Below are 24,428 nucleotides of genomic sequence, written 5' to 3'. Positions count from 1 at the left end.
TAGTGATTTTATTATAGTGATTTTTTAATATTAATAAATATTGTAGTGATTTTATTTTATTTTTATATATAATAATGATAAATATTATAATGATTTTATTTTTAATTTATATATAATAGTGATAAATATTATAATGATTTTATTTTCATATATATAATAATGATAAATATTATAGTAATGTTATTTTTCATTTATATATTATAGTGATTTTATTTTTTATTTATATATAATAGTAATAAATATTATAGTAATTTTATTTTTTATTTATATATTATAGTGATTTTATTTTTTATTTATATATTTTTTATTGGCTCTTTAGTTTTGGTTGGTCGTGATCTGCTCGTTTCTCTGCCTGATAATCTGATTCATTGTTCATGTTGGCTGCTATAGCCATTTTACCCTATTATGCGCTGCTCCAAAAGTTAGACTTGCGAATATGTTTAGATGTTGAAGTGAGTTGAATTGAGTTAAGTTGAGATGATAAAATATTATTAGAATATTATTTTTTAATATTATTATTATTTTAAGATTTGAAAAAATTGAATTATTTATTATATTTTATGTTATGATTTGAAAAAATTATAATAATGAATTGAGAGGAGTTTGGAATACAAACTCACCTGCATTTTAAAATCGATTCCATCAATGAGCGTCATTGTTTTGCGGTCTTCATATTTCAGAGCAGCAAAAGATCAGAGGTACGTACGTGCTTCTAATTTTTCCCATCTCTCTTAGTTATTATTTATATATATTCAGTACTATTCCCACCAATCACCATAAAGACTCAGTCATAATTAGATGACGATTAAATTAAAATGTGAAATATTTAAGATTAAAAAGTATCTATTTTAAAACATGCGTTTTTTAGACACTCAAAATCTTTTCATTTGTTTGGAAGAAAAGTTCTTCAACTCAATCGGCAGGAAATATCCATTAGCATGTTTGGTTATAGTGGGGCGGGTTTAAAATAAGATTTTCAAACAACTCAGGCTGGACGAACAGTAAACTTAATTAAAATAAAATAATATTTAAATAGATCAGTAGGAAGATAATAGAAAATGAAAAGTACGGTGTTTCTCAAAATTGGATAATTATAAAGAAAGAATATTATTTTACCTAAATTTCATAAGTCCCCAAATGTGAATGCTTTTGTAAGTTGGTATTGTTTCGGTGATCCCATTTTGTCTCAAGAAGTTGCTAATTTTGTTTTGCGATTCTCTGGGAGAATTTGTCGTCTGTATTTGTCAATAAGACAATAACGGCACACAATGGACACGGTGACAACCACATTTTAAAATCATTTATTTATTTTTTAAAAAATGCTGATGTGTCACCTAGAATACGCATGTCAAGTTGAGAGAAAGTACCAAGTGCAAAATTTAAAAATTTTAATCATAAATTCAAATAACTGAATTTACAATTAGGGAATTTTTGAGAAATTAGATAGAGATTAAAAATTTGTGGATAGTTGTGTAATAGTTATTGAATGGTATTAAAATGATTTGAGTTATGACATATTATCGTATTTTAAGAAATAGTATAGAAAAAGTTAAATATAAATTATTATAAAGTTAAAATATTATTATAATATTACTTTTTAATATTATTTTGTTTTGAGATTTAAAAAAATTAAATTATTTTTATATTTTATTATAAATTTGAGAAAATTATAATAATTAAATTAAAATGTATCTATTTTATATATTATTTGAGAAGAAAATAATGAAAATATTGAGATAGGATGATATGAAACTCATTACGTAAACAAAGACTCTTACTCTATTGGTCATTTTTAAGTGTCATACTTTTTTGTTTTTACTTTATTGGTCGTAAGTGCTTGTTTTTTCCTGCATTATATATATTCAGTACTCTTCCCAGCCACTATAAAGAGTCAGTCATTTGTCCAACTTCGCCGAACATTATTAATCATGTTTCACTGCTAAATGCCGGTCCATCTTGGTTTTCATATAATTAATTGATTCCGTTGACCATCTTGGCATCTTTGCTCTTGGTTTGCACTTTTGATGCGGATCATCGAGGAGGAAGAAATTAAAGTGAGGTACGATCATGATTTTTCAGATCAAAAGTATGAATTTATGAGTCATCATGTTTAATTAAATTCTTTCATATATATGATATTTGTTTTTTCCACATCGTTTGCTTTAAAGATTTAGCACAGTTCATTAATTAGTTTAGATACCATATGTGATGATCTAGTTCTTCAGAATCTGACCCCCAAAAACAAATATCTGTGTCATATTTCTTCCATAATATTTGCATTTTCACACTTGTAATTATGTTAAAAAAAAAAGTTGAACTTTCAGCACAGAGCTTGACTGGATCAGGGCCTAACGAAGAAAGTGACACATTTGTGAAAGAGTAACCGAGAGTGGTTGATCATCCTTTCTCTGTTCCTGCCTTTTGGCATATTGATAATTGCCATTTCTTTTCTTTTCTTTTTCTTTTTTCTGGTTTTTGGTGAAAAGCTTTCTCAATGCGTTCTTGGGTTGTCGTTCTACTTCCGTGATTCATTTTAGTATTGATCCGTCTTTATTGCAGTATACCACTCCCAACTCTGTTTCTGTGGATCATCGAGGAGGAAAAAATTAAAGTGAGGTACGATCATGATTTTCCAGATCAAAAGTATGAATTTATGAGTCATCATGTTTAATTAAATTCTTTCATATATATGATATTTGTTTTTTCCACATCGTTTGCTTTAAAGATTTAGCACAGTTCATTAATTAGTTTAGATACCATATGTGATGATCTAGTTCTTCAGACACTGACCCCCAAAAACAAATATCTGTGTCATATTTCTTCCATAATATTTGCATTTTCACACTTGTAATTATGTTAAAAAAAAAAAAATTGAACTTTCAGCACAGAGCTTGACTGGATCAGGGCCTAACGAAGAAAGTGATGCATTTGTGAAAGAGTAACCGAGAGTGGTTGATCATCCTTTCTCTGTTCCTGCCTTTTGGCATATTGATAATTGCCATTTCTTTTCTTTTCTTTTTCTTTTTTCTGGTTTTTGGTGAAAAGCTTTCTCAATGCGTTCTTGGGTTGTCGTTCTACTTCCGTGATTCATTTTAGTCTGATCCGTCTTTATTGCAGTATACCACTCCCAACTCTGTTTCTGTGGATCATCGAGGAGGAAAAAATTAAAGTGAGGTACGATCATGATTTTCCAGATCAAAAGTATGAATTTATGAGTCATCATGTTTAATTAAATTCTTTCATATATATGATATTTGTTTTTTCCACATTGTTTGCTTTAAAGATTTAGCACAGTTCATTAATTAGTTTAGATATCATATGTGATGATCTAGTTCTTCAGACTCTAACCCCCAAAAACAAATATCTGTGTCATATTTCTTCCATAATATTTGCATTTTCACACTTGTAATTATGTTAAAAAAAAAAAAATTGAACTTTCAGCACAGAGCTTGACTGGATCAGGTCCTAACGAAGAAAGTTGTGAAAGTGTAACCGAGAGTGGTTGATCATCCTTTCTCTGTTCCTGCCTTTTAGCATATTGATAATTGCCATTTCTTTTCTTTTCTTTTTCTTTTTTCTGGTTTTTGGTGAAAAGCTTTCTCAATGCGTTCTTGGGTTGTCGTTCTACTTCCGTGATTCATTTTAGTGCTTATCCGTCTTTATTGCAGTATACCACTCCCAACTCTGTTTCTGTGGATCATCTAGGAGGAAAAAATTAAAGTGAGGTACGATCATGATTTTCCAGATCAAAAGTATGAATTTATGAGTCATCATTAATTAAATTCTTTCATATATATGATATTTGTTTTTTCCACATCGTTTGCTTTAAAGATTTAGCACAGTTCATTAATTAGTTTAGATACCATATGTGATGATCTAGTTCTTCAGACTCTGACCCCCAAAAACAAATATCTGTGTCATATTTCTTCCATAATATTTGCATTTTCACACTTGTAATTATGTTAAAAAAAAAAAATTGAACTTTCAGCATAGAGCTTGACTGGATCAGGGCCTAACGAAGAAAGTTGTGAAAGAGTAACCGAGAGTGGTTGATCATCCTTTCTCTGTTCCTACCTTTTGGCATATTGATAATTGCCATTTCTTTTCTTTTCTTTTTCTTTTTTCTGGTTTTTGGTGAAAAGCTTTCTCAATGCGTTCTTGGGTTGTCGTTCTACTTCCGTGATTCATTTTAGTACTGATCCGTCTTTATTGCAGTATACCACTCCCAACTCTGTTTCTGTGGATCATCGAGGAGGAAAAAATTAAAGTGAGGTACGATCATGATTTTCCAGATCAAAAGTATGAATTTATGAGTCATCATGTTTAATTAAATTCTTTCATATATATGATATTTGTTTTTTCCACATTGTTTGCTTTAAAGATTTAGCACAGTTCATTAATTAGTTTAGATATCATATGTGATGATCTAGTTCTTCAGACTCTAACCCCCAAAAACAAATATCTGTGTCATATTTCTTCCATAATATTTGCATTTTCACACTTGTAATTATGTTAAAAAAAAAAAAATTGAACTTTCAGCACAGAGCTTGACTGGATCAGGTCCTAACGAAGAAAGTTGTGAAAGTGTAACCGAGAGTGGTTGATCATCCTTTCTCTGTTCCTGCCTTTTAGCATATTGATAATTGCCATTTCTTTTCTTTTCTTTTTCTTTTTTCTGGTTTTTGGTGAAAAGCTTTCTCAATGCGTTCTTGGGTTGTCGTTCTACTTCCGTGATTCATTTTAGTACTGATCCGTCTTTATTGCAGTATACCACTCCCAACTCTGTTTCTGTGGATCATCGAGGAGGAAAAAATTAAAGTGAGGTACGATCATGATTTTCCAGATCAAAAGTATGAATTTATGAGTCATCATGTTTAATTAAATTCTTTCATATATATGATATTTGTTTTTTCCACATCGTTTGCTTTAAAGATTTAGCACAGTTCATTAATTAGTTTAGATACCATATGTGATGATCTAGTTCTTCAGACTCTGACCCCCAAAAACAAATATCTGTGTCATATTTCTTCCATAATATTTGCATTTTCACACTTGTAATTATGTTAAAAAAAAAAAAAAATTGAACTTTCAGCACAGAGCTTGACTGGATCAGGGCCTAACGAAGAAAGTTGTGAAAGAGTAACCGAGAGTGGTTGATCATCCTTTCTCTGTTCCTGCCTTTTGGCATATTGATAATTGCCATTTCTTTTCTTTTCTTTTTCTTTTTTCTGGTTTTTGGTGAAAAGCTTTCTCAATGCGTTCTTGGGTTGTCGTTCTACTTCCGTGATTCATTTTAGTACTGATCCGTCTTTATTGCAGTATACCACTCCCAACTCTGTTTCTGTGGATCATCGAGGAGGAAAAAATTAAAGTGAGGTACGATCATGATTTTCCAGATCAAAAGTATGAATTTATGAGTCATCATGTTTAATTAAATTCTTTCATATATATGATATTTGTTTTTTCCACATTGTTTGCTTTAAAGATTTAGCACAGTTCATTAATTAGTTTAGATACCATATGTGATGATCTAGTTCTTCAGACTCTAACCCCCAAAAACAAATATCTGTGTCATATTTCTTCCATAATATTTGCATTTTCACACTTGTAATTATGTTAAAAAAAAAAAAATTGAACTTTCAGCACAGAGCTTGACTGGATCAGGGCCTAACGAAGAAAGTTGTTTGTGAAAGAGTAACCGAGAGTGGTTGATCATCCTTTCTCTGTTCCTGCCTTTTGGCATATTGATAATTGCCATTTCTTTTCTTTTCTTTTTCTTTTTTCTGGTTTTTGGTGAAAAGCTTTCTCAATGCGTTCTTGGGTTGTCGTTCTACTTCCGTGATTCATTTTAGTGCTGATCCGTCTTTATTGCAGTATACCACTCCCAACTCTGTTTCTGTGGATCATCTAGGAGGAAAAAATTAAAGTGAGGTACGATCATGATTTTCCAGATCAAAAGTATGAATTTATGAGTCATCATGTTTAATTAAATTCTTTCATATATATGATATTTGTTTTTTCCACATCGTTTGCTTTAAAGATTTAGCACAGTTCATTAATTAGTTTAGATACCATATGTGATGATCTAGTTCTTCAGACTCTGACCCCCAAAAACAAATATCTGTGTCATATTTCTTCCATAATATTTGCATTTTCACACTTGTAATTATGTTAAAAAAAAAAAATTAAACTTTCAGCACAGAGCTTGACTGGATCATGGCCTAACGAAGAAAGTTGTGAAAGAGTAACCGAGAGTGGTTGATCATCCTTTCTCTGTTCCTGCCTTTTGGCATATTGATAATTGCCATTTCTTTTCTTTTTTTTTTTTCTTTTTTTTTCTGGTTTTTGGTGAAAAGCTTTCTCAATGCGTTCTTGGGTTGTCGTTCTACTTCCGTGATTCATTTTAGTACTGATCCGTCTTTGTTGCATTATACCACTCCCAACTCTGTTTCTGGTCTGGTCTCAAAACCCCGCCCACCTAGTTTTCATTTCTCTTTGCTTAATTTGGTTTCCAACTTCATCCTATTGACTCTTTACTCCAGCCTCCAGTCTATCAATGTCCTAAGGAGAGGTACTCGAACTTATTTCTTTGTTTTTCCTCGTTCTTTATTGCCATCGCAATTTCAACTTCTATATTTTTCCTGGTTTTCATCAGTTTGTTTGAGTTTAAAAGTTTTATAAAAAACAAATTCCCTTAAAAAAAAATTAAGAGGAAGCTGGTGACGGACCGTGGCAAACAAGAATGGAGGAGATCGTTATTGCAGTTTTAGCGAAAATCACAGAGTACACTGTTCGACCAGTTGGACGGTGGCTAAGTTATTCATGTCACTACAAGAGCAACATGGAGTATCTGAAGAATCAGGAAATGACGCTGCGGGATGCTCAGAAAGAGGTTGAACGCAAGGTTAAAACTGCTTCAGATAACGGCGATCAAATTAAAGATAATGTAGAAACGTGGTTGAAAAAGGTGGATGATATTATCAAGAAACTTGGTGGAGGTGAAGAAGAAGCGGAATCGAGGAACTCTAATCCGTCATGCCTGAACTTGAAGCAACGACATCAGATGAGCCGGGAAGCAAAGGAGATGGTGGATAATATTGCTGAACTTCTTAAAATGGCAAACTTCATCAGCGGCGTTTCCCATCGTCCTGCTGCGCAAGATAGGGTGACTCCAATAAACATGGATTACATGACCTTGGATTCGAGGATATCAATTACGAAGAGAATTATGGAGGCATTGGGAGATGCTAATATTAACAAGATCGGCGTGTGGGGGTTGCCTGGAGTTGGAAAGAGTACACTGATGAAAGAAATTTTCAGGAAAGCCAAGGAAGAAAGCTTATTCGATGAGGTGGCTCTGGCAAATGTGACGGAAAGCCCAAACCTAAGTCAAATTCAAGAAGAAATTGCAAACATGCTAGATCTAAAGCTTGATCCTAATTGTAAAACTGAAATGGTAAGAGCAGGCCATCTACGGGCGAGGTTAGAAAAAGACAAGGAGAAGAAGATACTTGTTATCTTGGATGATATATGGAAGCGACTTGATTTGGAGGAAATAGGAATTATTCCTTCTGAAAGATGCAAAGTACTACTCACATCTAGAGATCGACATGTACTAGCTTCTGAGATGGGCACCGAAGAGAACAGCTTTAACCTCGACACTTTAGGAGGAGAAGAAGCATGGATCTTATTTGAAAAGATGGCGGGTGATTCTGTCAAAGGTGATCTTGAATTGCGAAACATAGCAATTGAGGTAGCTAATGCGTGTCGAGGTCTTCCTATTGCACTTGTAACAGTTTCTAGGGCATTAAAGAATAAGAAATTGGAAGCCTGGAAGGATGCCCTTGTGAAACTAACAAGACCCAATCAAGAACATGACACAAAAATATGGTTACCTGTATATACTTGTATAAAGCTGAGCTATCAACTTCTTGTTGGTACAGAGCTCCGATCCCTATTTTTGCTTTGTGCTCGACAAGGGTACTACATTTCCTATCAGGACTTGTTGAGATATGGTTTCGGTCTGGGTTTATTCCATGGCATTGATACATTGGATGAAGCAAGAAATAGACTAGAAACTTCAGTTAGAGATCTCCAAGATGCTTGTTTGCTACTACAAAGTCCATGTAGCTCCGAGGAATTTTACATGCATGATCTTGTTCGTCATGTCGCTACAATAATTGCAAAAAATGATAATATGTTTGTCATGAGAGGCGATGGTGGGCAAAAAGCATGGCCAGATGTGGATTTACTAAAAAGATGTGAGGCGCTCTCTATTCATGGTGGAGATCATATCCATGATAAAAATCTCAATGAAATAGAATGTCCTAAATTAAGATACTTTTATGTCCAGTGTGAATCTCGATATTTGAAAACCCGAAGCAGTTCCTTCCAAGGGATGGACAAGCTCGAAGTTCTGAGTTTGAGAAATATACAACTTTCATCACTTTTGCCACTTACAAACCTACAAACATTGTGTCTAGATGGATGTGAGTTGGGAGATATTCATTGGATTGGAGAACTCAAGACTTTAGTAATTCTTAGTCTTGCTGGTTCTGACATTTCAAACTTGCCAGGAGAAATAGGGTCATTGACTAGTTTGCGGTTATTGGATTTGACCGATTGTTCCAAACTTAAAGTGATTCCTCCTAATGTCTTGTCAAGCTTGGTCAAGTTAGAAGAATTGTATATGCGAAACATCAAAGTCCAATGGGAGGTTGAAGGACCCAATAATGAAGGAAAAAATGCTAGCCTTGTAGAGCTAAAAAAATTGTCACACTTGATCACCTTAGAGATAGATATTAAAGATGCCAACAATCTACCGAAAGATTTGTTTTCTAAAGAGCTTGAGAGATACAAGATCTGCATTGGACATATGAGGGGTCTATATTTCTGGTATCGTGGGGAGGAGGCCGGCTTCTCAAGATCGTTACATTTCAAACTGAATATGAGCAGCTCCCAATTGGACTTTGGGATCAAAATGCTACTAAAGAGGACAGAATATCTTTATCTAGACGAGTCGAACAGTACTAATAGTGTCTTGCATGAATTAGATAGAGAAGATTTTCAACAACTGAAGCGTCTCCATATCTTACGTAGTTGGCATCTCCCTGAGTTGAGGACATCCTTAAAAAACTTGAAAGTTTTAATCGTGCATAACTGTGAGAAATTAAGATTTATCTTCTCATCATCGATAGCCAGAGGCCTTTCACTACTTGAAGAATTGAAGATAAGAAGATGCAGCAACGTGGGAGCAATATTCATGAAAGATGAAGAAGACAGAATAGAAGAGGTGTTCTGTCGACTGCAAACCTTGGTGCTAATGGATCTTCCAAAGCTCATGAGCTTCTTAAGCACAAGAGAAACCAATTCGGAAGGCAACGACCATGATCTTCAGGTGCCGCTTCTACATCATCAGGTACATTTACACAAGTCCATGTAAATCATGTGTCAAGCACACCATAAGCATAAACATGATTTAGTTGGCATTCCCTGTGCCCAAAGTATAATTGCATGCGCCTTTGTTAGGTTGTGGCGGAAGACGCCAGCTTAGTCTTGGGGCATAAAAATTAAATTTGAAAACAAAAATAAGATGAAATACACATAAAAAGCTTTGTCAAGGACATGTGCATCCACGAAATTAGTTGGGACTTAATTCTCAACAGTTGGTCCAATAAAAAAAATTATAGCTAATAATACACTTCTTCCCTTGTTTAATTTTGCCTATTTTCAAATTCAAAGCACTGAAATCTTGATTTTTTAACTAACATGATAGACTTAATCCTGCAGCTTTCCTTTCCTAGTTTGAAAACCCTGCAGCTGGCAGGTCTGCCCAGAATAAAGCATGTTTGGAGTAAAGAAATCTTCAGGTTTCCAAATCTACTTAAATTACATGTTGCCAGATGTGAGAATTTGAAAAGTTTGTTTCCAGCAGCCACAATGGCTACAAGTCTAACGCAATTAAAGTCTCTCGAGATAAGAGATTGTGGGGTACTGGAGGAAATTGTCCAGAGAGAAGACGGGACGGATCCAACAACGAGGATTTTATTCACTAGCCTAACTTCGCTAAGCCTTGATGGGTTGCCAAAACTTAAGTGGTTTTTCCAAGGGGTGCGTACTTTGGAATCGTCGTCATCTAAGGAATTACATGAGCAAGGAGGCACACTTTTCGGGGTTAATGAGGTAACAGTCCAATCAACCACTCTCTCTCTCTTTCTCAAAATTTACAGCAATGAAACTGGTCATTCACAATTCATTTATGTTAGAGTAATGATAATATAATCTTGTATTATATAAATATTATATAGTTATTTTTTAAAAAAATGGTAAGATTTATTATTAAAAAGAATAATATTATATATAATTATGGATTGAAGAAATTATCTATATTTCTTTTAAAAAAAAGTGAAATTTATTATTAAAAAATTAATTTTTTTCGTATATATTTTTTATTTTTTTATTTTTTAAAAAATAGTACGCGACTTCTAGGTATTCTAAGATTATAAATATTATTTTTCTATTAAAAATTAATTTTTTTTATATAAATAACTTATTTATTCACTATTTTTTTTAAATAATTATACAATACTTGCGAAGTCTCTTTATTTTGCCACATGGGATGACGCTACCTCAAACGAGAATAGGGACTTGAAAGGGTATCTATATGTATATTTTTTTATTAAAATATTTTTGTGAATAATTTTTAAAAAACATATTAAATAATAAACATACAAATTATTATTATTTTTTTAAAAAAGGCACTAATCTGGATTCTGTACACTTTATCAGTACATTTTGTATGTGGAAGTATCATTTTCCATATGAAACTTCTATGTAAATTTATGTCTATAGATTCCCTCTCTTGTGGATTTGTTAAGGAAAAAGTTAAAGTGGTTGAGACTTGGGTCATGATTTTTTTTTAAATATTTCAAGATATAAAAGAATGAATGAAAAAAAAAACATTTAACTTTATCGGGACCCATCCTCGAGCTACACCCTCGATGGGTGTAGCACTATTCATTTGTTAACGACGCTTCTAATTACATGTATTCTAGATTACTATATATGACACTAAAATATTGTTTCAATAGTGAATTGAGATTTTTTTTGAATAGTGAATTGAGATGAAAATTAAAAGTTGATTAAAATATTATAAAAATATTATTTTTTAATATATATATTTTTTAGATTTGAAAATGTTAGATTGTTTATTGTATTTTGTTGAAAATTTTGAAAAACTTGTAATAATTAGATGATATGAATTAAGGTAGATTCGGACACGACCTAAACATGCATGCAGCTCCACAAACCAATTTTCTCTACTCTGCCTTTAATCGAAGCAAGTGCCTTTATTTTTTTTTTTAATTGAAACTTGTAATGACTTAATCCTGCAGGTTGCCTTTCCTAAATTGACAAATTTGCTTCTAAGGAATCTACCCAAAATAAAGCATGTATGTAGTAAAGACCCCCAAACAATTCTCAGGTTTCAGAATCTACAAAGAATTCATGTTTCAAAATGTGCGAGTCTTAATAGTTTGTTTCTAGCCTCGATCGGTACTTGTCTTAAGCAATTGAAGCAAATTAGAATTAGTGATTGTGGGGTACTGGAGGAAATTGTTGAGGCTGAAGGAGGAGAAACAGTGGGAAGGATGTTGGTGTTCGAGTTCCCTCAAGTAACTTCTTTGGTTCTTGAAAATTTACCGAGACTTGAGTGTTTTTACAAGGGACTGAATATTTCAAATTGGCCGATGCTAAAAAAGATGTCGATTGAAGAATGCGAGAAAGTTGAGGTACTATTTGCTTTAGGAACAATTGAAGAGAGGCAGTATTCTCAGATGTCAATTAAACAACCCCTTTTCTGGGTGGATAAGGTAAGAGATTATAAATTATTTAGCTCTATTAAGATTTTCACATTTAGGTAGAAGACGTAGAACTGACATCATTTTCATGAAAGTGAATGAAAATTTTACATCCCAAAAGTATAAAATCATTTTGATATGTCTTTAATTAAGTTAATGAATTTAGTTAATTAATCTCTTTAAATGGTATACTTAATCATAATATGATAATTACTAAAAAAATACTCAGTTCTCCATATTGTATACATCATGGTTTTCATTATTTAAAGTTTTTACATATTTTTTTATTATTTTAGCCAGTCACATTAGATTATCTATCAGTTTAGCTAAATTATAAAAATAATAGTTTTAAATTTGTTTTGTTATTTCTTTATTTTAAGCCCTCTTCGCCTACCATAAATCCAATTCAAAATACAAATAGAATTTTTACACTAGAGATTCAAAAGCCAAGAAAGAAGCAAGAAAAAACAAATTAAAAAAGGAAGAGGTCCAGTTTGCTTGTTGAGTAATGAAACCAAGAAAAAAAGTTTCAGTTCAAAATCTGAGAATAGGGAGTTACGATTATGATAGAATTCAAGTTCCGTCTCTTTAATTTAATTATTTTAACTACTAGTAATGGAGATGGTAAAATATATTATCTGTGTTCATGTATTTTGTGATATCTTAAATGAAACTCAGTGTTGTGATGAATTTAACAGAGGCTAGTCCAGAGCTTGGAGATATTGAAAATTTCTAAAATGGAAAAGTTGGAAATTATATGGAATATCAAGGACTCCCATCAACGCTATATGTACAAATTTCCAAATCTACTTCATATTGATGTTTCATTGTGTGAGAGTTTGAAAAGTTTGTTTCCAGTAGCCTCGGTTGCTAGAAGTCTCGAGAAATTGCAGTCTCTCATAATAACAGGTTGTGGGGTATTAGAGGAAATTGTTGAGAGAGAAGATGGGACAGATCCAACAACGAGACTTTTATTCCCCAGCCTAATTTGTCTAGGACTTTATGGGTTACCAAAACTCAAGTGGTTTTTTCAAGGGGTGCATACTTTGGAATCGTCGTCGTCCAAAGAATTGCACGAGCAGGAAGGCACTCTTTTTGTGGTTGAAGAGGTAATAATCCAATCAACCTCTCTCTCTCTCTCTTAAAATTTTCAGCAATAGAACTGCATCTCCACAAACCAATTTTCTTTGCTCTGGTCTGTCCTGTCTTTAATTGAAACAAGGGATTTAATCTTGCAGGTTGAATTCCCTAGTTTGAAACTACTGGATCTGTATGGTCTACCCAAAATAAAGCATGTATGGAGTAAAGACTCTCAAACAATTCCTAGCTTTCAAAATCTACAAGTAATAATTGTTGGGAAATGTGTGAGTCTGAAAAGTTTGTTTCCAGCCTCGATTGTTAAATGTCTCGAGCAATTGGAGAAAATTAAGATTTATGACTGTGGGGTGGAGGAAATTGTTGCGGCTGAAGAAGGAGAAGCAGTAGAAATGACGTTGGTGTTCCCTCAAGTAACTTCTCTATGTCTTGAAAATTTAGAGAGCCTCGAGGGAGTGCATGATTCAAAATGGTCGAAGCTGAAAGAGATGCGGATTCTTGAATGCGAGAAAGTTAAGGTAAGACGCTATAAATTATTTAGCTCTATTAAGATTTTCACATTTAGGTAGAAGACGTAGAGGCTGACATCATTTTCATGAAAGTGAATGAAAATTTTACATTCCAATATTATAAAATTTTGTTAACTAATCTTTCTAAATTATAAATTTAATTATAATACTAATCATTAACAGAAAAATACTCAAATTTCGTTACTCTGAGTATGAGGTTCATAAAAATATATATGTATTTTTTTTAAAGAAGAATATACCAATATGTAAGCATATATATGAATTTTACGATTTGGTCTAACAAAAATAGAAAGAGTGATAAATAGTATAACTGTTTGCCTAATAAAATTTAAATCTCTATGGAATAAATTAATTACAGGCCTTTTTAAAGCACTTACCAAAATTTGAAATGATTTAATTTCTTATTTGAAAAATGTTATAGCTACAAAGAGGTCACACAATAGTAAATTCACAAATTGATATAGCTTAATGTGATACGTTAAATTGTGAAACTATTTTTATTATAAAATATATCTAACGTATTATATGAAATCACATCAATTTATCAGTTTTCTTTTGTAGAATTTATTTGTGGCTTTAACACTTCTCTTCTTATTTTATAATAATGATCATGACATAATAAAAGCCAAAAGGCCCAAACTGAAAGTCACTTTTACAAATGCATGATGAAATGTATTTATTTTGAACAAACGAATAAAAGTCCTTATTTGAATTGTTTAGTTTTCTTTTTATTTAAAAGTAAAACAAAAACTATATATATAGAACATATATTTTTTTATTAATTTAAAAAAAGCCGAGCTCTCAAGTTAAAATATATCTATTATAGTGTGGGATGGGGCATGTGTTAACCACTCTTCTGACGAATTTTACAGCTCTTATTCCCGAGCTTGGTGATGGATAAGTTGGAAATTATGAGCCAGAATGTCACTATTCAAAAATTGTGGGGTTCTTGTTATGCAAGGTGTTTGCATGCCATGGAATCTTATCGGCTTAGAAGTGATTTAATGAAAAATTACATATTATGGAATGATAAGAAGATGTTTACACGCCAAATCGTGAGGAGTATTAAGGCTCACCATCAATCTGCTCCAGCGAATTCCACCTCACAACAGGATTCTAACAAACACAACTCCAAGGCCGCAGCTGCTCTAACAAACTCTTCATAAATGAATATTGCAGATGATTCTAGAAGGCTCGCACAGTGCTGAGGTGTCAATCATGAGTGTGTAATCTTGGTTGAGAATTGTCTATAAATATCAAGTGTCATTAGACTATTGTCTTCAAGGAATCTGTAGCCTTTCAATTGTATTCGTGAAATGAATTCAACTCTGTGAAACATTTTTGCGAACACCTTTCCTGCACTCTTATTTCTATTACTTTTCAAGACGGTATTAAACGATAGATTCACAAGTAAAACATAATAAATAACATTCAATCATCTAATGACACATCATGGAATGATGAAAGGATGATGAGTAGCATTACTCTATTTGAAAAGCAAGAGGGGCAAAATAGTAAAGAGTCACACGCCTTAATAACCAGTCGTATCGACTCTGGCAGTCACGGTAGGTTCTCAGTTTGAGCTAGCGACAATAGTGGTCTGAGAGAGTAGAGAGAGAGGATGAGAGAAACTAGAAATTGATTGGGGAAGAAGAAGGGAGGTTGAAGACGATATAATATCGAAACGACACCGTTTGGTTTTAAATCAAACGGCGTCATTCCACTTTTTCTTTTTCTTTTTTCTTCATACATTAAGGCTAAAACGACGTGCGTTGTTCAGTTGAGCAATTAACTGCCACACGCCGGCTAGTTCTTCATCGATTTTGGCTGGTTCCTGACTCTAGTGGCCGGTTCCAGTCGTTTGCTGCCAGTTTGGTCGGTTCCTGTACACCCCTAATGGTCAGGGACGGAAGAAAGAGTCACGAAAAAAGAAGCAACCGGACTTTTTGTGTTCCCTAAGCTAATTGAAATGGAACTTGATGAATGGCCAGTTTTCAGGTCTTGCTACGACGTTCCTTACAAGACTACCAAATCTGTTGATGTTTGAAGTATCTAATTGTGGCTGGGAGAAAATATTCCCAGCTTACGAACTTCTTGATCGAGAAAAACAAGATTTGGTAGTCCCACGATTAAGACAACTAGTGCTCAAGCATCTACCTATGCTTACAGTTACACATTTGTGGAAAGAAAATACCCAACCATGCCCACTTTTTCATAATCTGGAAATTCTCCGACTATCACGATGCGCCAAATTGAAAAATCTAGTGCCATCCTCAGTATCTCTTCCAAATTTGGTAGGATTGAAACTATTGAATTCTCACGAATTGATCAATTTGGTTAAACCCTCAACATGCAGTTAGAACTCTGCTGCAACTCAAAATAATGACTATAAGCAAATGCAAAAGGATTACAGAAATTGTAGCAACGGAAGATGGTGAAGCAAATGTGGCGAATACTCAACAAATTAACATACTTAGAACTTGAGGGCTTATCAAACCTCACAAAGTTTTGCTTTGGATCGGCTTATAATTCCTTCGAGTTCTCCATCTTTGGAGAATGTAAATTGTAATTGTGAGATGTTGTCTTGAGATGAAGACGTTCTGTCACGGAGTCTTGAGTACACCAAAGCTACGTTGGAATTAGCATGATCTTAATACTGTCACACATTGGCTTCGAGAGTCAAATCACTATGATACAACTCAATGGTTATTCTAAGAAAGGGTTTAGTCTATTCCCAACTTATAAAACCATGAAGTTTAATCTTTGAATGTAATAATCAGTAACTGCAAGCAACCAATTATATATATATATATATATATATATTTTTTCCCACGTCTTAACACACTAGATAGTTTAAATATATTAGTATTCGATACAAACTTTGGTGTTTTTAGCAACACTTAATGTTTATTGTTAAGATACAAATAGATAATTAAATATGTATTTTTCCATTAGGTTAAATTTTTGGAACAAGTAAAATTGGTGGTTTAACACTCATCAATAACACTAATTTTTCTCTCATTATAGGTACTGGCAATGATAAAATATACACGATCCAAAGTAAGTCTACTAGGCCCCAGTCCAAGGGGGAGGTCCCATCACTAGAAGATAAAGGAAGAGAGAGGAACGTGAGACAAGGAAAAATAGAAGGTATCAGGAGAAATGAAAGGTGGATATGGAAAGGAAAAGAAGAAAATAGAAAGAAATGGAAGATGTCAAACATGTACGTGAATGAGGCAAATCCTCACCACCCCTTAGGGACACGCAAAAAGAGTTGTTCTAGAAAAGTCACTGAAAGATCTATGAGGATAGGGAGGGAAAACAAATGAGGTTATGGAAATTGTTCCTTTCTCAATTCCCCAAACAAAAAAAAAAAAGAGTTGTGTGATGGTGTTTTTTAACTGCGTTTTTTGATAGGGATATTGAACTACATTAGATGATATTCAATTCATTAAAAGGTAATTGGCTGCGTTAGGCAGTATTCAAATTGTTGTATTGCTCACTTAGACTATTCATGGCGAGAAATAGCATAGTTTCCAGTGCTAGAGCTGTGAAGATAACTTTATTGGTGCTTTCTTTTTATATGAAGTACCTAAGTAGTATGTATGAGGAAAGAAAAGCAAAAGGAAGTGAAAAGATAGGGCAGCTGTGATATTGCCCAAAGATTATTTATTGTGGGTGTCTTCTAGATCAAAGTTAATTTATTTTCTCCATTTTGGAAGAAGTTGACCTAAGTAAATATAAAGACAGTGTGTTCAAAAGCACACTATGCAGGTGAAGGAGGGCATGCCATGATCTAGTATGAGGTATATTTATCATCCTAGTTGGCTTAATCGATAGATGGGTCAAGTTGTACAAGTGCTGCTTATTTTGAGATTGGAATTGACTGAGCAAACATAAATGCTTTTGTTTTTAGAGTTATATTTGACAGTAGAGCTTCCTATGCATTACTTAGATTCTCACTTGTCTTGCTGGGTGTCTTTCTTTTGCACTTCATATGTCTTTCTAGTTCTTGAATTCTTGGATAGCTTTTCAGCAAAAAAGCCTCCCACTCTATGTTTCCACTTCTAGTACTTTCTTTAAAGATATCGAATAGATTTTTTAGATCAGATGATCTTACAGCAAAACAGGCACCCCTGTCAATTCTTCCAAATTATCAATGAACAATTTGTTGTTGCATTCATCCTGCATAAAAAATAAATTAACCAATGGAGCAGGTTTCAAGTAAATTTTCCATCTTTTCAAATCCATTTGTTATTGAAACTGGGAAGAAGCACATATTCCGACTGGATTTTGCAACTGCTTTCTGACTCCTATGGAACTCTGATCCAGGAAGTCCTTGATCCCTTCGATATTAGAATTCCCTTGCTTTACCTCTTTCACTATGTGGCAATTCCCGATCTGGGAGGAGATAAAGAGGATGACAACTGAAAATTATGGTTTAGATAACAGTTGATGTTGATGGACATTTTTTATTTAACCTTTTCCCACTTATAAAAAAGTTTACCCTTTTCTTGATAGAAATAAATTTGCTGAACCCAAGCCTTCACAGATGAGAGGAAGCCAGTATGTAAAGATGGTAACTTACTTTTTTTATTGTGTTGACCTTATTTTGATTGATGTGCCTGATAATTTATCGAGCTTGCACATAAATTGGTGCTTCTGGGGATCTCTCTCTCTCTCTCTCATTTATTTTCACTAACAATTTTGGCAGTACACATGTATTCTAATACATAATGCATTCATTTTTTTTCAAGTTTTTGAACTTTTACTTCTTCCAATTTAATTGAATCAGAATATCTGAAGAATTGGATGCAAGTCCATGGAGCCTTGATAAAAATGACCAGTTGACTAAGGGTACGTTTGGGTGTTGAAAAGTGTTGAGAAGTGTTGAGAATGTTTGTGAATAGTTATGAGTAGAGATTGTAGTGAGTTTGTGGGTCCCATTGAGAGTATTTTGAGTTGTTTGGATGTGTGAAGTATGTTGAGTTGTTGACTTTTGAGTAGGTAGTTGAAAAATATGTGGGTCCCATAAATATTATAGTGATTTGATTTTTAGTAATAAATATTATAATGATTTTATTATAGTGATTTTTTAATATTAATAAATATTGTAGTAATTTTATTTTACTTTTATATATAATAATGATAAATAGTATAATGATTTTATTTTTAATTTATATATAATTGTGATAAATATTATAATGAGATTATTTATATATATATATATATAGTTATAAATATTATAGTAATGTTATTTTTTATTTATATATTATAGTGATTTTATTTTTAATTTATATATAATAGTGATAAATATTATAGTAGTTTATTTTTTATTTATATATAATAGTGATTTTATTTTATATATATATATATATTATAGTGATTTTATTTTTTATTTATATATTATAGCGATTTTATTTTTTATTTATATATAATAGTGATAAATATTTTTTATTTATATATTATAGTGATTTTTATTTATTTATATATTATCATGATTTTATTTTTATATTTAATAGTGATAAATATTATAGTGATTTTATTATTTATTTATATATTATAGTATTTTATTTTTTATTTATATATTATAGTGATAAATATTTTTTATTTAGTGATTTTATTTTTTATTTATATATTATAGTGATTTTATTTTTTATTTATATATTATAGCGATTTTATTTTTTATTTATATATTATAGTGATTTTATTTTTTATTTATATATAATAGTGATAAATATTTTTTATTTATATATTATAGTGATTTTTTATTATTTTTATATTATAATGATTTGTTTATTTATATTTAATAGTGATAAATATTATAGTGATTTTATTTTTTATTTATATATTATAGTGATAAATATTTTTTATTTATATATTATAGTGATTTTATTTTTTATTTATATATTATAGTAATTTTATTTTTTACTTATATATTATAGTGATAAATATTTTTTATTTATATATTATAGTGATTTTTTATTATTTATATATTATAATGATTTTTTTATTTATATTTAATAGTGATTATTTATATATTATAATGATTTTTTTATTTATATTTAATAGTGATAAATATTATAGTGATTTTATTTTTTATTTATATATTATAGTGATTTTATTTTTTATTTATATATTATAATGATTTTATTTTTTTATTTATATTTAATAGTGATAAATATTATAGTGATTTTATTTTTTATTTATATATAATAGTGATAAGTATTATAGAATGTTTGTGAATAATTATGAGTAGAGATTGAAGTGAGTTTGTGGGTCCCATTGAGAGTATTTTAAATTGTTTGGTATGTGAAGTATTTTCAAAAGTACGAAAATACTTGAAAAGTGTGGAGGATACTTCGTCACCCAAACACAACCTAAATGCTTATGACTTCCTTATTCTCATTTTCTTCTTGTTTTTGTTTCATCCTATCCGAATAGTTTAATCCGGTTTGCTTCTGGTTAATAGAAAACAAAGAAAAAGCTTTTTTATTGGCAACGTGCTTGCTGGGAAACATCTTGATCAGGCAGCCTCTTGGTTTGTGGAATATGGAACAGGGAAAAAAAAAAGAAAAAAAAAGGAAGCAGAGACTCCTGCAGAGGCACCTACTGAACCAGAGTCTTACATGAAGGAACAAAAAGATAACAAAAACAAATCAGACTCTCCTGTCGAGGCACCTATGAAACAAGATTATAAAAAGAAGGAAACAGAGGCATCTACTGGACCAGAGTCATCAAAAAAAGAAAACCCCGAAATCATTAAAGGCTGAATCAAAAATTGCAAAGATGCCTCATGGTAGTAAATTTTTGAACTCCAGAAAAGATAAAGGTGGTCGACAGGCTCAGTGGAAACAGAGAGAGAATAATAAGCGTGTATTGAAGGGTAACATAGCAGCAATGGTGGAGGAGAGGTTAAAAAGCTAAATTCTAGAGAAGAAGGCAGTGAGAAGAACGTCAATGATGAAGAGCATAAGGTGAAGAGCCATCAGCCTGAAAATGACCAAGAGAAGAAGATCATTGAGTTGGAAAATCACAAACAAAAAGAGAGAAACGAAGGAAGGCATCGTATGTCAGACGGTAGTACTGAGAGTCAAAAGAACAAAGAAAAACATGATGGCACTAAGAAGATCCAATGTGATGAGAAGAATAAAGAAAAACTCGGCGGTTTGATATTCATGTGCAATGCAAAGACTAAGCCAGGTTGTTTTAGCTATCGTGTAATGGGTGTTACAACAAGTAAAAAGGATGTCATGATAAACCTGGGATTAAACTTTTTCTCTATGATTTTGATTTGAAGCTTCTTTATGGGATTTATAAGGCGGCCTCTTCTGGTGGCATTAAACTTGAGCCAAGGTGGGGCATTCCCTGTTCGGGTCAGATTTTCTTGGAGCTTGAGTTTTGTATCTAATTATTGTAATTTTATTCATCTATCTTGGCAGATCTGGATACTGATGAGTTATCAATTTTTAGGTGCGGTTCACTATTGAGAAAGATTGTCTTCCACTACCTGAGGGTGTTTTTAAGAAGGCAATCAAGGAAAATTATAATGAAAAGCACAAATTCAAAACAGAACTTACTGTTAAGCAAATAAGATTCACTTTTTTTTTTTCTCCGGTAGTTTGGGATCGTTGTATTTTTGTAATTTTTCCATTCAGGCTAGGAATCTTGAAAAGCTTTTTCGACCGGCTGAAGTTCATTCAACTGTGTTGCCTGTCTACTTTCCTCAAGTCGCTAGAGTTGGTGACAGGAAAGTTCATGAAAGAGTAAGAGAAGTGTGGCCCCGTTATCAGAAGGAAACACTTGCCAGGGATCCTTATACAAATAGTGATTCTATTAGATTTCAGTTGCCATCTTATGAAAGGGATCATCAGCGTCTTGTATACAGAGACATGGCAACTCTACCAAGAGAAGAGACTCCTCAGGACTTTTACCCGGCTGGAAAGGACTATTGAGCTTATGGTCCTCAGGGAGAGCACCTTCTAAGACAGCCTGACCTTTTACATATAAATGATGTCCCCAAAAAGAGAGAGACTGTTCAGGCCGATTCTCTCTACTTGAATGAGAGAGTACCATGCTTATGGTCTTGGTGCTAGACATGAAACGCCATCCACTGTACCTTTTGCAACTGCAACATCTGCTATTGGTTATCATTATGGTGTTTCATCAGGTTCTTATCCTATTGGTGGAACGCACCCAATCGAGAGTGCCAATTTATGCGGGACAGAAACTGATCAAGTGGATAGTTTATACTCCACATATGTTGCTGATGCTTTACTGCACAAAGACAAGACACATCATTATCAGGCTGCCCAGCCTGAAGCAGTGCCTGTGCCAGTTTCGTCTCGGTACTCTTTTGCTGGTCTATCATTCCTACACCGCTGACTGAATTTGCATCTTTAGCATACGTATCCATTTGTATTTAGACTTCTGTTTATTGGCACCTGATGTGCATATGAGGCACTCTTCAGTTGCATAAAGTATGGATGAGGGAACAGTTTTGGGTTCCAAATTTGTACAGAACTGTGTAAGCGGCATTTTGGTACCCATCAAATTTCTTCGGTGTTCAGTGGGAAAAAAAAAAAAAAAATCAGAATTCTAGCCACATTGGACTAGCCATCTTAATGGACTAGCCATCTTAATGGAAAAAAAAAATAAAAATTTGGCTAGAATGTTAACTTTTGGTTATAGTATTAACTTTTGACTAGGTGTGTCCACATTGGACTAGCCATCTTAATGAAAAAATGCATTAACCTTGAATGATAGATTGAGATACACTGGGGATTGCTTTGTGCATCCCTTACGTGCATGCGGATGAGAACATTGAGAAGTTAAAATAATAATAAAAAAAGATTTGCCCTCAGTGGAAGTTTGCCACATCACAGGATGGCTGCAGTATTATACAACGAATGTTATTATAGTATGTTAAACCATATACAATCACAATTATTCGTAACGTTTTCGTATTATCATCAGGAACAGAGATGAAAAGGGGCAATTTAAACCTGATGGAAGAAAGAAGACCCATTAAAATTAAGGCGAATGAACATTTGTTCAACATTATGTAATACTGATAAGAAAGAGGTCGTCATTACATGAAAAGGAAACAAAGCACAAGCACCCAATTTTAGATCACAAATACAGACCCAACGCAAAGGTTTGTCATTTATTTAGAAGAGAACTCAGGAAGTCCTTCACAAGCCTACTTGCAGGAGATAATGCTACACACTAGATGAACGGTTTTGGGAGCAGCAATTCATCCTTGCAGACCAATAATACCTGCACAAAATTTCGAGGTAATATTAAACATCATGTGAGCAGAAGGTAAAAGACAAGACAAAAGAATATAGAAAAAACCCACAATGCAGATTTTTTCATAGATCAAATAGACAATATATGCTATTTTCAAAGAGAGAGAGAGAGAGCGCATTGGTAACACCTTAGGACTAAACTGGCTAGAGCAGACTAAACTGGTGCAGGGTGGTGTTTAATTAGGCAATTTCAACATAAGTATTGCTAGATACAGTCTTAGGACGATTAAGCCTCGCACACTCATTTGGAAAATAAATAGTGCCTATTTGCCTACATTGTTCAAAGGGAGGTGTGTGGGGTTTGCACACCCTAGAACTGTACAAATCATTTCCCTTTCAAACATATAAAGATTTAAAAGAACTATTACATTCTTGTGCACAAATGTTATGAGCTCTCATATGCGGACTATGCCTTTTGTGTTCTTCAACGCAATTCTTGATTACTTGCAAAATAAGTTTTACAAGCTTTCAAATGGTACGTCTGTTTAAAGATCTAATTGTAGAAATTTAATTGATACTCCATGAAGTGGTATACTTGGCTGCATAAGTAGCAGGAAGAGATTTTATGGTTTACTGGAAGCCATGGAGTGTTTACAAATGAAATGTGCCCAATGTGGCATTTCACATAAAAGTGTGGAAATTTTATTCCAGTGTTTGAATGATTTGAAAATCTCGAGATGTATACTTAGTTTCTGTTCCTACGTCATCAGCTGGGACTTCATCAGTTTAATTTGATTTCACCAAAAAGCATGGTTGCAATAAGTAGTTCACAATTGTGTTTTTGTTGAAATGGGCACCATATGATATATGGTTTTGAATTAGCATTTTTGGAATTTTTTTGAGAAGTACCTTTATCTTATTGAAATTTCTAATTACAAATACTGAAGAAAGGAAGCGAGATTTGTGATTCAATCGCAAATCTCGCTGTAATAAAGTTTGGTGAGCATTAGCACAACTCTAGAATAGGTAACAAACTGTGCCTTAAATTTGTTTGGGAGTTGTCAAATCATAAGGTTTCTTTAGTAATTGGAACAGCGGGGAGTCTTCGACTCTTAACTTTTCACTCAATCCCAATTTCAATGATCGCTTGAACAAACAATTCCTACTGTGTTTCTGCACTGACAGAGTAAACTTTGTTGGTAATCATCATATAGTGGTTCTTTGTAGGGTTGTTGGGACATATGGTTTTCAGCCTTCTGCCTGAGAGTAGCACACAGAGGAGGTAATTATAGCAGTCTGGGTTCTAGTCTAATTGGCACCATGTGATTAGAAGATAAAGTGATGAGGTCTCTAGAGGATAGTATTGTTATTATCATTATTTCCTTTTCACTAGCTGTTTTGGCAAACTAATCGAAAGGGTACATAGAACAATATCCCACGCAGATAATATAAAGATAGTTTGAATCTCTTTTAAGACAATTTCTATATATAGATGATACCATTTATTAGCAATGCAGCCTAGATTATGACTTCTCTGACTGATGGTAACATCAGTGATTACAAAGTGACCAAGCAAGCTGAAAATCTCCTCTACAAAGATTTTTTTCATGGCACTGTGCTGCTCATTCAAAATATGGCCATATTCATGGAGTCAGTGGCATGTCCCCATTCTTCTTACAACCCTCCAAGCTATT

The 24,428-nt window shown here is 32.8% G+C and overlaps 2 protein-coding genes across 3 annotated transcripts in view; both read left to right on the top strand.

Moving 5' to 3' along the window:
- The window catches only part of LOC109004516 (probable disease resistance protein At4g27220), a 963,953-nt gene that overhangs the window by 786,264 nt on the left and 153,261 nt on the right, over positions 1-24,428 (top strand). The window lies entirely within an intron of this gene.
- On the top strand, positions 6,662-14,826 carry LOC109004520 (disease resistance protein At4g27190-like). Its single transcript, XM_035692857.1, has 6 exons — positions 6,662-9,418; positions 9,790-10,182; positions 11,394-11,870; positions 12,557-12,967; positions 13,097-13,471; positions 14,356-14,826. Exons 1-6 carry the CDS (start codon positions 6,743-6,745, stop codon positions 14,647-14,649), a joined length of 4,626 nt encoding a protein of 1,541 aa, XP_035548750.1. The 5' UTR covers positions 6,662-6,742; the 3' UTR covers positions 14,650-14,826.

The sequence above is a fragment of the Juglans regia genome, chromosome 8 (assembly GCF_001411555.2).
Source record: "Juglans regia cultivar Chandler chromosome 8, Walnut 2.0, whole genome shotgun sequence".
Lineage (NCBI taxonomy): Eukaryota > Viridiplantae > Streptophyta > Magnoliopsida > Fagales > Juglandaceae > Juglans > Juglans regia.
Note: the sequence above shows the minus strand (reverse complement) of the source record. Positions and strands in the feature narration are given on the sequence as shown.

Coding starts and splice junctions, on each gene's coding strand:
- LOC109004520 (XM_035692857.1), top strand. CDS start 6,743: ATGGAGGAGATCGTTATTGCAGTTTTAGCGAAAATCACAGAGTACACT. Junction 9,419..9,789: donor TGCCGCTTCTACATCATCAG/GTACATTTACAC, acceptor TTAATCCTGCAG/CTTTCCTTTCCTAGTTTGAA. Junction 12,968..13,096: donor CTCTTTTTGTGGTTGAAGAG/GTAATAATCCAA, acceptor TTAATCTTGCAG/GTTGAATTCCCTAGTTTGAA.